This window comes from Pristiophorus japonicus, chromosome 12 (assembly GCF_044704955.1).
Source record: "Pristiophorus japonicus isolate sPriJap1 chromosome 12, sPriJap1.hap1, whole genome shotgun sequence".
NCBI lineage: Eukaryota > Metazoa > Chordata > Chondrichthyes > Pristiophoridae > Pristiophorus > Pristiophorus japonicus.
Genome location: NC_091988.1, coordinates 145624406 through 145641362, shown reverse-complemented (window position 1 = coordinate 145641362; position 16957 = coordinate 145624406). Strand labels below are relative to the sequence as shown.

Genomic DNA, 16957 nt, shown 5'->3' with positions numbered 1-16957 from the left:
TTATTTGATAGGCATCTTGGCAATGATATAGTATGAACAAAGCTTACTGTACGTTTTGGGAACTCGGAAAGAAATCTTTAAAAATTCACTGGAAGTATAACCTACTCAAATCTAATGTTTAGGATTGCAACCAACCTGTTTCAGCTGACAAAATGGGAAAGATGACTTGGACAATATTATACTAAGGTGCAGATGTATTCATTTTTTAAACTTAGTATTTAACTTGTGTCTATGAGAGTATAATTTAGTAAAGGTTTTTATCCAGTGTTGATCCATACAAAGAAGAAACTGAAACATCTTGCAATCTTTAGAAATTACGGCCACTACACAGGTGGGCTCTAAACCTTCCACACCATTTAACAAAAGGATTTAAATGTCCCAATAAATTATCAATTGGACATGTTATATAGTTGAACTATACTATCTGCTTTAATGTATTTTGGAATATTAGATCCATGCATTGTGTTGAATTATTAGACATGTAGCAAATAGGTGACCTACATTGGTCACTGATATTTCTTATACATTCTCCATAAAATACTTCACATTCTGTTAAATGTAAAAATTTTATTACATATTCTTTACATAATGTACATGTTAAAGTCTCAGCAATACAAAACTGTCACGTAAAAAATTACAGTATACAAAGAGTAATACCAGTGTACCCTTGTAATGTAAACAAATATATATTGTGACAATTGTGTACAAACACTGTATAGAAAAAGATGCATTCACCAGGCACCTGTCAATAGCCATAAAAAGTCTTTTGGCATACACCTGTCAATAGTCAGGCATTTATCTAAGCCCTGCATTGTAACATGTGACAACTGCTTGCCATTAGTTACACTTCTACTGAAAAGCAGTTGTTAAGGTTCATATTAACAGGTGCTTCAGCACACAGCTTGCCCGTAAACAGGAATTTTGTTTCAAATAGCAAGTTGTGTCTGTTAAACCCATTGCACAAATCTTTACACATTGTAGGGCTTCATTGTTTCACTGAGAACATTTTATGCCAGCAGCCCTCAGAAAAAGACATTTTATTGCATAGTTACACCATAAGAGACAATCTCTTTTTTTTGGGTGGTTTATACTGAATCAAATACTGAATGTTATTGAGATCCCCTATGGAGTCCCTAAAAGAGCCAGTCTGTCCTGTCCTCCCCCCCCCCCAAAGGTGGTAGCTTTGATACATAAAAACAGAATGTTAATATTTATGATCTAATAGTAATAAATAAAAATTGACGTAGGCCAACAGAAGAGATTCAGTCTGTTACCAAAATGCAATGGGCTAAAATGCACACAGAAGTTCTTGCTTTGAAAGACCATTTCTTTCAGCGAGCTGCACAGCATCCTGTTTCTTCGTGTTTGTGAAGAAGAGACATTCTGGAGAAAGTCTTGGAGCAGTTTTTGCACTGGTACTTTTTGACATCTGAGTGAGTCTGCAGATGGGCTCGGAGGTTGGATCGATCTGCAAATGCTCTGTTGCAATGAGGGCAGGAAAAGGGTTTCTCTCCTAAAAAAAAGTGCAGAAAATAAATAAGCAACAGTGTGAATTTTCAGAGGTTGATTCGATTCCTTCCAGTTTTTCTTGGAAACTTACTTGGAAATCTCATTTTTTTTAAATGCCTTCATTTTAACTATGTCTTTTCAATTCTATTTTAACCCAAGCTATAACTCATATATAGTAATGATTAAATATTTTGGACAATGACAAAGGATGAAAATTGAAACAAGTTTAACCAAATCATTTAATCTTTGAAATGCTGATTCTTGCGCTGAGGCCACTGCAACAAAATATACTTTAAGATAGAAAAGTTATGTTGGGTTATATTAACAATGGATGTAACATCACAGAGCAGTCTTAAAGAGTACTGTTCCCTCAGTATGTGCCAAATTGAATAATATATTAGATGTGTTTCACAGGGCTAATTAAACAGTACAGCAATAAAATAAGGCATAATGGTAAATCGTTAACAAAATATGAAACAAGTAAACCATCTGTTCTTAAAAGGGGGGGGGGTTAAGTTGGAACTTAAACTTAAGAATTACAACTTCAAAGAAACAGTGATTGAGGGTCAATTTACAAGACGGAATAAAAAAAAGTTTTCTTTTAACTAATTCCTTTGAGAGCATTTGCTGTTACTTAAGAAGGTGTGAAATCAACAACAAAGTGGGTATTAACCCATGCCAGAGGCTGATAAATAGATCTGGAGAGGCTACATTGTGAAAAGTGATAATTCTTGTATTTAAAACTGATAGGTGACAGTGACAGCTGGAGTCTATAGCTGTGCCTGCAGTGTACTGTAACAGGTGCACTGTACAAACTGCATTGCTACATCAATGCACCTGCCCCATGTCTGTCAACCATTCACATACATGGCCCTCCGCAGGACAACACCACCACTCAAAAAGAATTAAATGCAATAGTGGTGAAACGAAGAATGACAACCGGGTCTTTTTGTTTCCTACTAAGAACATCCTCTTTTAGCTACTGGAGACAATGTATGGAACAAAAACGCAGTCTGCAAAGCCACCAACAAGGTTTAGGCCGAGAGGTGGTTTTATTGCACCATGTGTGTCTTTTGTACTGATTCAAAGGGGAGCAAGTTATATATCAGTATGTGAAATAGGCTAAACATATAAACAATCAAATACATTGGGAAGAGTGGGTTCCTTCACTTATTAGGCCATGCAAAGAAAAAAGCACGAATCGTAAATATTCGCACAAATACTAGTTTGGGCAAGTATAATCGAATATTGCACAGAACCGAATACAGAGACGTGTGTGTATACATGTGTATATATGTTCGTTCATATTTCTTTCTCACTATGGTAGATTAAATATCCATGAAATATCACTTCAGATAAAGGCTTGACGGGCACCAGTGACATGATTCTATTCCAGCAAACGTGGTCTGCTGTGTAACCACCTATCGGTTTGTGTGAATCACTTTCAAGCTGGAGTAAAACTCCACTTTCGGCTGGACATTGCCGGGTTAAAAAAGTTACCCGAACGGTTAAATCTCCCAGGCCGAGAAGGGTATTCACGGGAGGAGAAATTGAGAATGGCGTTGACTTGCTGGAAGCCGCGCTCGAGGGTTGCAATACTCACCAGTGTGTGTGCGAATGTGTCCTTGCAGCAGCCAGGGTCTGGAGAAAGCCTTGCCGCAGATTTTGCAAACGCAGGGCAGCGTGTGGCTCCTGATGTGCATCTTCAGGGCTCCCAAACTCACGTACTCCTTCTCACAGTACTTGCAGTTAAAGGATTTCCTGCTCTGGGTCTCGCAGTGGAGCTGCTTGTGCTTGGAGAGTCCGGCAAAAGTCGAGTAGGACTTGTTGCACTGATTGCACTGGAACTTCTCGGCTTCTGTCGCCGAGGAGTCGGGGCTGGGAGGATCCGATGTCTTCCCGTCCTCTTCCTCGCTCGACAGGGAGGCGAGGTCGTGAGGTTTGCGCCGTTTGGGGGTGTCCGCCGAAGGGGGGTCGCTTTTCTTACTGGAAAGGTTCGTTTCGATTTCTGCAGAGCAAAGGCTTGAGATCAATCCCGTGTCCCACACGATGGTGGGGTAATAAGCTCCGGCACTGAGGATTTCAGGCTGAGGGATGACTGGGATCGGGTACTTCTCATAAAGGAATGGAGAGATAATCACTGAAAGGAAAACATGAGCATGAATGAATGGGGAATAGATCGAGCTGCTCAAAACCGCCGCCACAAATACATTAACACACGGCGCACAGATTGATCAAATTTGGGGTTTTTACTTTCAAAAATCGCATAATAAATCGGAACAACATATGTGCATGTCGTATCGATGTTGCCTATCGAACAGTCACATTAACATGCCCCCAAGCAAAGGCTTTACGATTTTTTTTTGCTAATCCTAACTTTATTAAGGCTGCACTCCGCTCACTCAATCCAAAACCCCCTTTGCACTTGGCAGCGTGCTGAATCTGCATTGTCATTTCACTATTCTGCAATAAACTACATGCATAGTTACAGCAACAATTCAAAATATCATTTGTGGCGAACCGGAAAACAGATGCTAAATGTCGCCCATGTGATTGTCTCACACAGTCCCTGTACCTGTCTGGCTGTCGAGCTCGCTGTAGTTGGGTTTTTTGCTGGTCGAGAAATGCTTCTTGATGAGAAAGGACCTGGGCATCTTGATGAGATTGCGGGTTGCCTAAATTCTCCAAGTCCTGTTTTAGCAGCGAGTGCACCGATTGAATGCACCTCGTCCTTTTAACGCAGTGAGACCACTTGCGCAAAATGTGCGCGATCTGGTGTAAATATTGGGTCGTGGAAACGGCTGGAGGAGGAGGGGGGGCTTGCATTTGTCCCAGGGCCATCCAATCGGATAGAGGCACCAGGGGAAGCCGAGAGACGGGGAGGAGCTTTAGCCCAACAGGTGTTTGTACAAAGCTGCGAACCTCGGCATCTCAGTACAGACTCCCCGAGAAAGACTGGCTGACATTAACGGACCGATCGAAATCCATTGTCTGCCCGAGTAAGCGCTTAGCACAGGAGCAACAGTTCACAGCCGCTCAGCGATAGAACGAGCTCCAAATTGCCCCTCACTGATATTCATTAGGCTAGGCATTTCACCGCAGATTATGGATTCGGGTCTTAAGGTTCAATGGACGATGAAAGAGAGGAATGGCTAAAAGCAAGTTGATTGTGTATAACCAGAATTCAAATATTGTTCAGGATTTTAATTTCAAACGCGAGATGCTTAATGCTGCACAAGGCAAGACATCAGTGACTGCATTGGTCTGGTGACTGGTCCACCGATGAGCCCAGTCCAGTTCTCCGCCAACTTGCTGATTGTTGGTGGGTTTGAACCAGTCCTGTGTCAATTGTCACGTTGTCAAATCTCCATTCAAAAGTTGCCAGGACTCTGTTCGAACTTCAATACGACACAAAGCGATGGGCATTCACTATTTGGTTTGAGAATCGTAACTGCATATGTTACATTCCTTTAAAAAAAATCCGAAATTGTAAATCGAGGCGTGCAGTGCATGGCGTAAATCCGCGAACGCTGCGATTGCGCACAGATGCGCTGGAGAGCTGCGCCGCCACCCCTCCCTCCGTTGGCAACTGCACAAAATTATAAATCTCAATGAAGGACATTTGTATTCGGCAGGTAATTTGCTGCAGGAGCCCGGATCAGGCGGGTATCCCTGTACGCCGCTCAGCTCCACAGTGTGCAGGGTTGTCCCGTTCAATAGCAGATCTCGATTATTTTAAAATAACATTAATGTATGGGTGAGAACCTTTCGAAATACATCTCAGACACTTGTTATATGCTGCAATTGTGCTTGAGACTGGAAAAGCGAACTGTGTTCTTCATCTTACTTTAAATATAAAGTGACCCAGAACTGGACAAGCTGTCTGATCTGCTGGATATAGACCAGTTTGCTGGAGGCAGAACAATGGGTTTAATGCGCGTGATTTTGAATGCGAGACGCTTTCAGATTATCCTTGTAAAATTTAAGTGCTTAATTTTCTGCCAACACGAATTCAAGTTTTTGAACTGAAGATTGTGCAAGCTAAATAGGCGTCGTATTATTGTCTTACTCGGCTTACAGCGTAAATTTAAAGAGCAAAATGTGTATAATACTAAGGATGCCACGCAAGTCCCATCTTGCTTGTTTAAAGAACAGTAAGTGATGCTTCTTTGGAGTTGCTGGCACGTACAAAATTCCATGCAGACAAACAAAACACTGGCTTGTTGTGAGTCAGATTTCCTCTAAGACAGTGTCCCCAGGCTCCGAGCCACGTGTCGGGACAGGATGCACCTGCCTGGCGTGCTGCTGCTGATGTCATCCAGGTGCGAAGACAGATAAGACAGGCGCTTCAGGACAGGTGCAGGCAGTGAAAGGTGGGGCACTTGGGCTCGAGTGGATAGAACTGCAGAGAAAGTCCGTGCCTTTAGGGCAGGTGGTTGAGGAGATTCCACGTAAACCCATTGAATCAGCATTGCACAAAAAAAAATCCGGATTATCGAAGGCATCTTCAGATAATCCCGGTATTATTAAAGATGTTCTTTGTTTTTCATTCAGATACCACCAGAATTTGACACTATAACGTCAAACATCTATTCATGGCAGGTGGCAGCAGAAACCGCGAGCAACCCTTTTAAGGCATCTCGTCCATATTTGGACGGAGGACCTGTTAAAATGGATTAGCATTCCAAGGAGTTTCTTTAAATGGTATAATTAGAATAACGATTTAATTAGGCTAGTATTAACTTTTTCTAAAATCGGATTGTATATAACGAAGGAGAAAATACTAGTTAAAGGAAGGGTGTTTAACGAAGCTATCTCTTCATTAACACATTAGGGATATATGATTATTCTCGAACAGCGTCCAATGTCATTTTTTTAAAACGTGCAGAAATCTGGTTTTCTGAAAAGGCAAGCATGTAAATATAAAATGGTGTATGTTGCAGTTCAATTACAATGTTGGTTCTTTAATATTTAGCATCATTTCATTGCTAAGATGCAAATGGCATTTCAAGTTACTAAGAGGTGGCCTGTCGCTATAAAGCAGGAGACTGGATTTTGTTTTCATGAGGAATTGACAGGGCAGTTTATAGCTTTACACAACATTCTCAGTCAAAGGATCAGCGAGGGAAGATCGTAGATTGTCCATCATATTGGTCAATGTCTTCATCAGCCATGTGTTGGATGGCAAGCTAAGGGAATTTTCAGGCATTTCTGACAGAATTCAGCTGGTAACGCTCATTGGGAGTCGATTTCATTCCATTTGCCATTTTCATCAATGGACTGACCAGGGGATAGAATGTTGGCAGTTCCCAAGTGTGGTATAGTAGTGTTCACCCTATCCTGAGCAGATGACAACAATGGACTCATATACTTAATGGAGATGATCCTGTTACCCACTGTCTGCCTACTGAGAGCTTTAAACTCAAAATGTTCAGTTTCTGATGCTCAGCTAGGGGAAAGCTTGTTTGTGTGTGCGTGTGTGTATGTGTGCTCTATGCTGTCACTGATGATTGGCTAGCAGTCTGGCTCATTGATGGAACCTAATGCTCCAACAGGTCATAAGTGGACAAGCAGCAGGAAACTTACCAGTGCTTTGTGCTGGTAAGCTGCATGGTTTAGATACCTTGGGTATGTACCTACAAGGGAAATGTGCACCCCATATCAGGCAACAGAAACGCTGCTATACGGATTTCTCAATAGTTTGTTTTGGAAACTATGAAGCATAGTGATGGGTATCTGTGCATGTCAGACTGATCAAAATGTTTTAATATTGATGGAATATTGAAATAATCAAATTTACAGATTACAAAATAATGCTCCAGAATGATTTTCTATTTTCAATATCAGAGCAGAATTCAGAAGTGGCATTCATACTCAGTACAATCATTTCTATAGTCCAAAATACACTATGCATAAATGAGGTACTTCATGCCAGTAAATGCATATCTTTTAATCAATTATGTTTATAAAATAATCCAAATAATCTGAGTTTTATGTTAATGAGATGGAATCACAGTTGAGTTAAAACAAATATTTCTTTGCTATTTTCCTTATTCCCATCTTTTGTTGCAACAATTTAGTTTTAATAACTAATTATCACAGATTTTTTCAATGTTGTAAAAGTTGGGAAATTCACAGAATTAATCAATTAATGAATTATTTGTACTGACAAAATAAGCTTTGCCAATTGGATCTGAACAGTGATTATTTAATAAAACTGGATTACTTCATTATACTGAATGGAATATATTTTACAGTTGCTGGTATGGAATAGGTTTATTGGTTTTCAGATACTGCCAAGGCTGACATCTACTGGTTATTGTTGGTATTGTGCATCTCCATTGATATCCTTAGCTGGATTGGGAATAGTTTGCAACCCTGCAGATAATGCTCTCAATAGTAAAATTAAACCTTCTCCCAGATTAAAGTTTAGACACACATAACCATAAAATGTGAAAAGATCATGTTAGGCTTCTATATCATAAAAAGTAGCTATAAGAAGCATTTACCACAGCATCCTAACAGACACATTACTAGTGATGAAAACAAACCATTTCATCATTTCAATGATTTTCCAGTTTCAACAGTTTAACTGTATTGAAATTAATGCATCCTTTTAAAATAGGTTAAGTTACATTCTATAAAATGTTCAATTGAAATTCTCCAATTACATTTGTGCAGATTTGCACCAAAAGGTGGCAACAAGTTTCTAACGGTAGCTTTTGATGCTTTATTCAGATGGCAGCTGTTGATGTTTCTGATATTCCTAATTACACCTCTTCTAGACCCATCTTTTATTTTTTTACTTGTCCTATTACCATCACTTTTTGCCTCGCACCACCATCCCTTTTGTCATTTAATCACTGGGGCTGCCCACCCTATCACAGACCTTCTCCTTTGTCCTTTCCTCCCCTTCCTTTTCCTCTGCTCCTGCACTTGCTTAAAACCTGTTACATCTCCAATTTTTTCCAGCTCTGACGAAGGGTCATCAACCTGAAACATTAACTCTATTTCTCTCTCAGATGCTGCTGAGTATTTCCAGCATTTTCTGTTTTTATTTCAGATTTCCAGCATCTGCAGTATTTTTCTTTTGAACAAGTTTCTAGTCATATTGCAATTTCCTGCAGACTCTATTTGACTTTCACATCCCACTTTATGAGACTGAGGCAAGCAGAAGTGAAAGGATTAGCTTGATAAAATGCTCTTATACTAAAAGTTATCTTATCATACTTAATAATGTTGGTTTTCTTTTATGTATTGAATTCAATATATTGTATATATGCGAACTTCATTATAATGAACCGGCTTGTATCCAATAGATCCTTTAGATCAGGGTGTTCACTCTAATAGTTTTTGGCGATTTGCTGCATCTTAAAATAAAGAAATAACCAATTTGAATGAAACATTAGTTCTTTATGTTAAAAGAGCTATACATTGTACACTGTTTCATATTATTCTTGCTTTTCTCAATGCACGTTTTTTTATCTTGTTAACCAGTCCAAATAGATCCTCAGTTCCAGGCAATGCCTTGCTAAACTCATCCAGTGAAGGGGTAACTTGCTCTTTGCCTTCCATGCCCTCATCTCCCTGATTCAATAATGTTCTATTGCTCTCTCTGGCTGTTTTAAACCAGCGATGGACTCCTTCATCAAGACCTGCATGAGTCACAGTATGGATGTTTTCTCTGGATCAATGTTTTTCGATGATAGCAGACTGAATGTTTCCTCTGTTGGCCTACATAATTGTAACAGTGCTCTTTGCTAAGCTGAGTTCTTTGCAGTTTGTGTCTTGCAATTTTCTTTTATGGTCCAAATCATAGAAAATTACCACACAGGAGACCATTCGGTCGGTCCATGTCGGTTGAAAAAGAGCTACCCAGCCTAATCCCACCTTCCAGCACTTCTGTAGTCTTGTAGGTCATGGCTCTTTAAGTGCACATCCAAGTACTTTTTAAATATGATGAGGGTTTCTGCCTTTACCACCCTTTCAGGCAGAGAGTTCCAGACCCCCACCCTCCACATCCCCGGGTGAATTTTTTCCCCTTCCTCTTCACTATAATCCTTCTACCAACTACTTTAAGTTTATGCCCCCTGGGTATTTGAACTGTTGTTTTCAGAGACGAAGAAAATCTCTTACTCGCCATCTTCACACATGTGCCTGTTTCCTAATTACAGTTGCTGCCACCCATTGCAACATTTCAGTTTGTGTGCAGATGTGCCTTAATAGGCAACGAATGCATAAGTCAGGTGGGATTTGCACTGCAATTAGTTATCTTTCAATTAGCCTCAGCTTGAATTCCATCATTGTAGCCAAGTCGATCTTGCTTAAATGTTCGTTGTAGTAGGGCTGATTTCCATTGGAAAAAAAAAAAAATCGGGTCTTGCCATTGGGATCATTAAAACCGGCTGTTCATTATGAGCAGGATTTGTTATATTTAATTCAGCCTGTATGATTCTTCGTAGTAGTCAACTTATAATTACAAATATCCAACAGTTTAATGTTAGCTCCAAAGCTCCCCCTAGTGTGCTGTTTCAAGAAAATATATTCAGCTCAAAAATATTGACCATGAAAATGAGGTGGATTTGGGGCAGTCAGCACAGGTGGCAGTGGAATTTGTGTTGGAATCCAGTTATGTTGGGTCTTCACTACATTTGAGAAGCTCTGGGGGGGTTTCTGGGGCAGGATTGAAGGCAGTTCCTGTGTCCGCCCCTTGCAACCTGACATATGAATGGAGGTAGAACTGGTGGGATGATATCATCTGCTCGGACTCTTGTCAGTCAGCACTCCAAACTCTTATAGAATCATAGAAAAAATACGACATAGAAGGATATTCGGCCCATCGTGTCTGTGCCAGTCACAAAAGAAGCCAATCCCACCTTACAGCACTCAGTCCGTAGCCCTGTAGGTCACAGTTCTTTAAATGCACATCCAAGTACTTTTTAAATGTGATTTCCAGACCCCCACCACCCTCTGGGTGATTTTTTTTCCCTCATTAGGATTAATGAGGGACAGTCAGCATGGATTTGTTAAGGGAAGATCGTGTTTGACTAACCCGATTGAATTTTTTGAGGAGGTAACCAAGAGGGTCGATGAGGGTAGTGCGTACGACGTATACATGGACTTTAGCGAGGCTTGTGATAAGGTCCCACATGGTAGACTGGTCATAAAGGTTAAAGCCCTTGGGATACAGAGCAAAGTAGCAAGTTGGATCCACAATTGGCTTGGAGGTAGGAAGGAAAGGGTAATGATTGATGGATGTTTTTGTGACTGGAAGGACGTTTCCAGTGGGGTTAGATTTGAATATAGGGAGTATGATTAAGAAGTTTGCAGATGAAACTAAATTTGACTGTGTGGTTGATAATGAAGAGGAAAGTCATGGGCTGCAGGAGGATATCAATCTATTGGTCAGGTGAACAGAGCAGTGGCGAATGGAATTCAATTCAGAGAAGTGTGAGGTGATGCACTTTGGGAGGGCCAATAAGGAAAGAGTATACACATTAAGCAGTAGGCCACTTAATAGTGTAGATGAACAAAGAGACCTTGGAGTGCTTGTCCACAGATCCCTGAAAGTAGCAGGCCAGGTGGATAAGGTGCTTAAGAAGGCATACGGAATGCTTGCCTTTATTGGCCGGGGCATAGAATATAAGAGCAGGGAGGTTATGCTTAAATTGTATAATACTTAGGTTAGGCCACAGCTGGAGTACTGCGTGCAGTTCTGGTCACTGAATTATAGGAAGGACGTGATTGCACTAGGGAGGGTGCAGAGGAGATTTACTAGGATGCTGCCTGAAATGGAGAATCTTAGTTATGAGGATAGATTGGATAGGCTGGGTTTGTTCTCATTGGAACAGAGGAGGTTGAGAGGAGACCTCATTGAGGTGTACAAAATATTGAGGGGCCTGGACATAGTGGATAGTAAGGGTGTATTTCCAGTGGTGGAGGGATCTATTACGAGGGAGCATAGTTTTAAGGTGGTTGGTGGAAGGTTTAGAGGGGATTTGAAGGGCGGGAGGGGGAGGTTGGGTGTGCTTCTTTACTCAGAGGGTTGTGGGGATCTGAAACTTGCTGCCTGGAAGAGTGGTGGATGCAGAAACCCTCACCACTTTTAAGAGATGGTTGGATGGGCACTTAAAGTGCAGTAACCTGCAGAGTTATGGACCTAGAGCTGGTAATTGGGATTAGACTGGATGACCTTTTGTTGGATGGCGCAGATATAATGGTAAGTACTGCAGGGAAGAGAGTACGGCCAGGGTGATCTCCTGGGCTAGTTTCGATCACTGGATGGGTCGGAGAGGAATTTTCCCAGATTTTTTTCTCCCTAAATTGGCCTGGGTTTTTATCTGGTTTTTGCCTCTCCCAGGAGATCACATGGCTCTGGTTGGGGAGGAGTGTAGAATGTTTCAGTATAAGGGGTGTCGCAGTTGTGTGAGGCGGGCTGGTTGGGCTGGGTACTCTTTGCCTTTCCGCCATTGTTCATAGGTTTATATGTAACCTTTAGGGCTGCTGACCAAGGGCCGTGCGGCACGATGGGCCGAAATGGCCTCCTTCTGCACTGTAAATTTCAATGTTTCTATCTCCCCTCTAATTCTTCTTCCAACTATTTTAAATCTATATGCCCTGGTTATTGACCTCTCTGCTAAGGGAAATAGGTCCTTCCTATCCACTCTATCTCGGCCCCTCATAATTTTGTACACTTCAATTAAATATCCCCTCAGCCTCCTCTGTTCCAAAGAAGACAAACCCAGCCTATCCAATCTTTCCTCACAACTAAAATTTTCCAGTTCTGGCAACATCCTCGTAAATCTCTTCTGCACTCACTCCAGTGCATTCGCATCCTTCCTGTAATGTGGTGACCAGACTGTACGCAGTACTCTAGCTGTGGCCTAACTAGTGTTGTAGTGTTCTAACATAACTTCCCTGCTCTTATATTCTATGCCTCGGCTAATAAAGGAAAGCATTCCGTATGCCTTTTTACTACCATATCGAGCTGTCCTGCTACCTTTAAGGATCTGTGCACATACACTCCAAGATCCCTCTGTTCCTCCACACCTCTCAGTATCCCCCCATTTATTGGCGTAGAAATCCCGGTCGAGATCTTCCAGAGGACAAACAACTGAAAAAGGGAAAAAAAATGCACACTTACCTGTTCTTGCTGCGCCCACTCGAGATCCCAATCCTGAGGCCTTCACTCCGTGCGTCGCAGCGCATGCATGGCGCGACATCCGTAAGCTGGAGTCACACAGCTCTGGGCAGCCAATCAAGGTACAGTATTTTCTCATTCATAATAATGGGAACTCCATAAGTAGGAATTCCCATTATGATTGAGAAACAGCCCCAAACACCAAAACACCAATAAAAAATAGAAAATATACACTACATATTTAAGATTAATTTAAATTAAAAAGTTATTAATGTCATAAAAAAGAGATTTTTTAAAAAGTTGTTTTAAATAAACTTACCGTAGTGGGGAGGGTTTTTAAACAATAAAATGTGTTTATTAAATTTTATTTTGTTATGTTTTAAAACTCTTACTCCTGTAAAAGTAGGCTATGCGCTGGGCAAAATATGGGTAAATACCGCAATCTTGCCCATGTGAATGTCCGAGATGTGGAGATACATCTGTCAAGCTGCTTGACAGATCGGAAAAGTCGGTTTTCAGCGCATGCGCATTGCATGCTGAAAACCGGCTTTTCCGATGCCTTCCCGGGTCCGTAGAAACTTCATACGGGCCTGGGAAGCCGGGATTTCTGCCCCATTGTGTATTCCCTTGCCTTGTTGCATCTCCCCAAATGCATTACCCCACACTTCTCCGGATTGAAATCTATTTTCCACTTTTCTACCCAACTGACCAGTCCATCGATATCTTCCTACAGTCTAAAGCTTTCCTGCTCACTGTCAACCACATGGCCAATAAAGTTCTTTATTATGCCTACATTTAAGTCTAAATCATTGATATGTACTACAAAAAGCAAGGGACCAAGTACTGAGCCCTGTGGCATCCCACTCGCAAAAAACGCCCGTCAACCATTACTTCCTGCCACTGAGCCAATTTTAGATCGAATTTGCCACTCTCCCTTGGATCGCATGGGCTTTTATTTTTTTGATCAGCCTGCCTAGTGAGACCTTGTCAAAAGCCTTGCTAAAATCCATGTAGACTACATCAAACGTACTGTCCTCAGCAACCCTCCTCGTTACCTCCTCAAAAAATTCAATCGAGTCAGTCAGACACGACCTTCCCTTAACAAATTCACGCTGACGGTCCTTGATTAATCTGTGTCTTTCTTAATGAAGGTTTATACTGTCCCTCAGAATTGATTCCAATAGTTTGCCCACCATTGAGATTAAACTAACTAGCCTGTAATTACTCGGTTTATCCCTTCCTCATTTTTTAAACAATGGTACAACATTAGCAGTTCTCCTTCCTCTGGCACCACTCCTGTAGCCAGGGAGGATTGAAAAATGGTGGTCAGAGCCTGCGCAATTTCCTTCCTTGCTTCTTTTAATAGCCTACGATATAGTTCATCCGGTCCTGGCAATTTATCTACTTTCAAAGATGCTAAACCCCTTAATACTTTCTCTCTTACTATATTTACCCATCCAATATTTCACTCTCTTTCTGCTTAACTTCAATGCCGGCATCGTTCCCCTATTTTGTGAAGACAGCTGTAAAGTATTCATCAAGTACCTTACCCATTTCCCCCCCTAGATATCTGTTGCTCATGGAACCATTTAGACTCATTAAGCTCCTGAAATAAGGCATGACTAGATGTAATTTCAGCAGCACAATGATCTGTTGCCCGTCATATGCTGCATTGGTAATAAGTTCTGGCTCTGCTTCTTCTGCTACAAATAATTTATGAAATTACACATAAGCTGCTGTGCAACAAATGAAAACTTCATATTCAACAACAAGATATGTCAAGATCAGTCCAGTTCAAAGATAAATTTTACCAATTAGAAGTTATGAATGCAAGAGAATTATGACCAGCATGATATATGAATATATTTATATCATACTGTTGGCCACATTATACAACTATGCACAGCAGACACCTCAAAGCACTGGAGAAGTACCACCAACACTGCCTCCGCAAGATCCTGCAAATCCATTGGTAGGACAGACGCACCAACATCAGTGTTCTCACTCAGGCCAATCCCCAGCATCGAAGCATTGACAACGCTTGATCAGCTCCGTTGGGCAGGCCACATCGTTCACATGCCCGACATGAGACTCCCAAAGCAAGCGCTCTACGCAGAGCTTCAACACGGCAAGTGAGGCCTAGGTGGGCAGAGGAAATGCTTCAAGACACCATCAAAGCCTCCTTGACAAAGTACAATGTCCCCATCGACTCCTGGGAATCCCTAGCCCAAGACTGCCCAAAATGGAAGAGCATCCGGGAGGGTGCTGAGCACCTCGAGTTTCATTGCTGAGAACAAGCAGAAAACAAGCCTCGACAGCGGAAGGAGCGTGCGTCAACCTAGGCTCCCCAACCACCCTTTCCTTCAACACTGTCTGCCCCATCTGTGACAAAGACTGTAGGCCCTGCATTGGATTCGTCAGTCGCCTGAGAACTCACTCTTAGAGTGGAAGCAAGTCATCCTTGACTCCGAGAGACTGCCTACGATGATGATAACACAAAGTTTTGCATCTAGTATGTAAATCACAGCATGCCTTTCAAATGTATCACGCCTGAAAATGTGCTCTCTGCGGTGTCAGCCATCAAAAAATTGCACATCAGCTGGTTAGAGGATAGGATGCAAAGAGAGATTTATCTTTTATATTGAGTAAACTGGGCAAGTGCTGGAGTGTTCTTTATTTTTGTAATCAGATCAGCCATGATCTTATTGAATGGCGGAGCAGGCATGAGGGGCCAAATGGCCTACTCCTGCTCCTATTTCTTATGTTTTTATGTAATAGTACACAAACAAAAGTTGCACTGATTGTACCAAGTGTCTCTCATTATAATTCAGTGCGATGTACGTTTTGCCTACTGTGGAATAAAGCGAATGTTGTGTCACCTTGTGTTTACTATGTCTGCCGTTGGAAATCATGCCCACAATACTCCCAGGTCCCACTACAGTACTAGTAAATATAAAGCAGGAATCAACTTCCACAAGAAACAGACAACTTAAGGGAGTGGCTGACACCACTGAGTCTGAGTAGATATCTGGAGCAGACACAAATTTTTAAGATTTATAAATAAATCACAACTACCATGAAGAAATGGAGGATATGTTACAGATGGCCATTAAATCATGTTGACAAGCTTTTCAACTGTGAGAAAAAGAATTTAGGATTTTTGTTTTGCAGTCCAAGAAAATCAGTTTTCTTTCTGGAGTCACAGTCATATTAATCTGTTTGTTTAGGTCATGGGCTCACTCCATCAGTGTGTAGAGGATGCCTCTGAAGGCAAAGTCTATGAAAGGCGAGTCAGGTTGCCACCCATAGGATTGACCTTTAGTCTCTGGGAATTAGAGATGAATCTCCTGGACACTGCTGCGAGCAACCCAGGAGAAAAATCATAAGGGCACTAAAAAGTGTTTGCTTTCTATTACTTTGAACACTTTTGTTTATTATTAGTTATAACTATATTGGAGATGGGAATAAAGGCTGTTTGCCCAACAGTCACGAATCATTCAATTGGGTAACCAAGGAAGAGTCTGTTTACTTTCCAACAGTAATGGGAAGGTGGTGCGCTGCAAAGGTGGATGTGTCAGGCGAGCAATAGTGGGAACGTGGAGGTGGGGTGTTTGGGGGCAGCGGGTCACATGAAGTAACCTCCTGGAATACATCCAACCAGAATTAGCAACCCTAAAGGCAATCTCAATTTCTATATACAAGCAGGAAAGCTGACAAGTAGATTACATTCTTGTAACTGCTTCTCCATCAAATCGATCATTTTTTTTGCTGAGCCTAGCTAATTTTTTAAAGCAATCTTCAGAGCACAATGCAACTACCTCTTTAGACCTGCCGAATGTCACTCTTTTGGAGGGAGTAACTAAATTTTGTTTATTTGGATGTATACCACCCTATAAAGTATACACAGCTTCATTAGTTTAAATGGGTTTACAATGTGTGTTATTCTTACTGGTCATAAATGTCACTCTTAGCATTACCCAATGTTGATAGCTCTACTATCTATACCTGACATTCTGAAAATGGTGTTACAAATATTGAGATAAATGCTGTTATAGACAATAATGGACAGGAACTGGTACTTGTGGCAGTTTTTTCTATGGTAGTGCTTAGTACAAAATGATAAACACACTAGTTTAGAGTTTGTTACCATTAGGAGGCTGATTGCCATTAATGAAGAAAAGCATGTTTTATGAAGTTTAAAAAAATGCTAATGACACCATGGTAACATGCAGCTTTTAAACATGTGAACAGTAAGAATATGATTTTGTTAACAGCAATGGAAAAGCAATAGCCAAATCACAATGTACC

General features: G+C 41.2%; 1 protein-coding gene across 1 annotated transcript; it reads right to left on the bottom strand.

The window, feature by feature from the left end:
* Positions 1-595: 595 nt before the first annotated feature.
* Positions 596-7341, bottom strand: LOC139277493 (protein snail homolog Sna-like). Its single transcript, XM_070896008.1, has 3 exons — positions 4085-7341; positions 3113-3649; positions 596-1513 (listed from the first exon to the last, which is right to left on the bottom strand). Exons 1-3 carry the CDS (start codon positions 4161-4163, stop codon positions 1332-1334), a joined length of 798 nt encoding a protein of 265 aa, XP_070752109.1. The 5' UTR covers positions 4164-7341; the 3' UTR covers positions 596-1331.
* Between the last annotated feature and the right edge of the window lie 9616 nt (positions 7342-16957).

Coding starts and splice junctions, on each gene's coding strand:
- LOC139277493 (XM_070896008.1), bottom strand. CDS start 4,163: ATGCCCAGGTCCTTTCTCATCAAGAAGCATTTCTCGACCAGCAAAAAA. Junction 3,650..4,084: donor CGAGCTCGACAGCCAGACAG/GTACAGGGACTG, acceptor TTTTCCTTTCAG/TGATTATCTCTCCATTCCTT. Junction 1,514..3,112: donor ACACATTCGCACACACACTG/GTGAGTATTGCA, acceptor ACTTTTTTTTAG/GAGAGAAACCCTTTTCCTGC.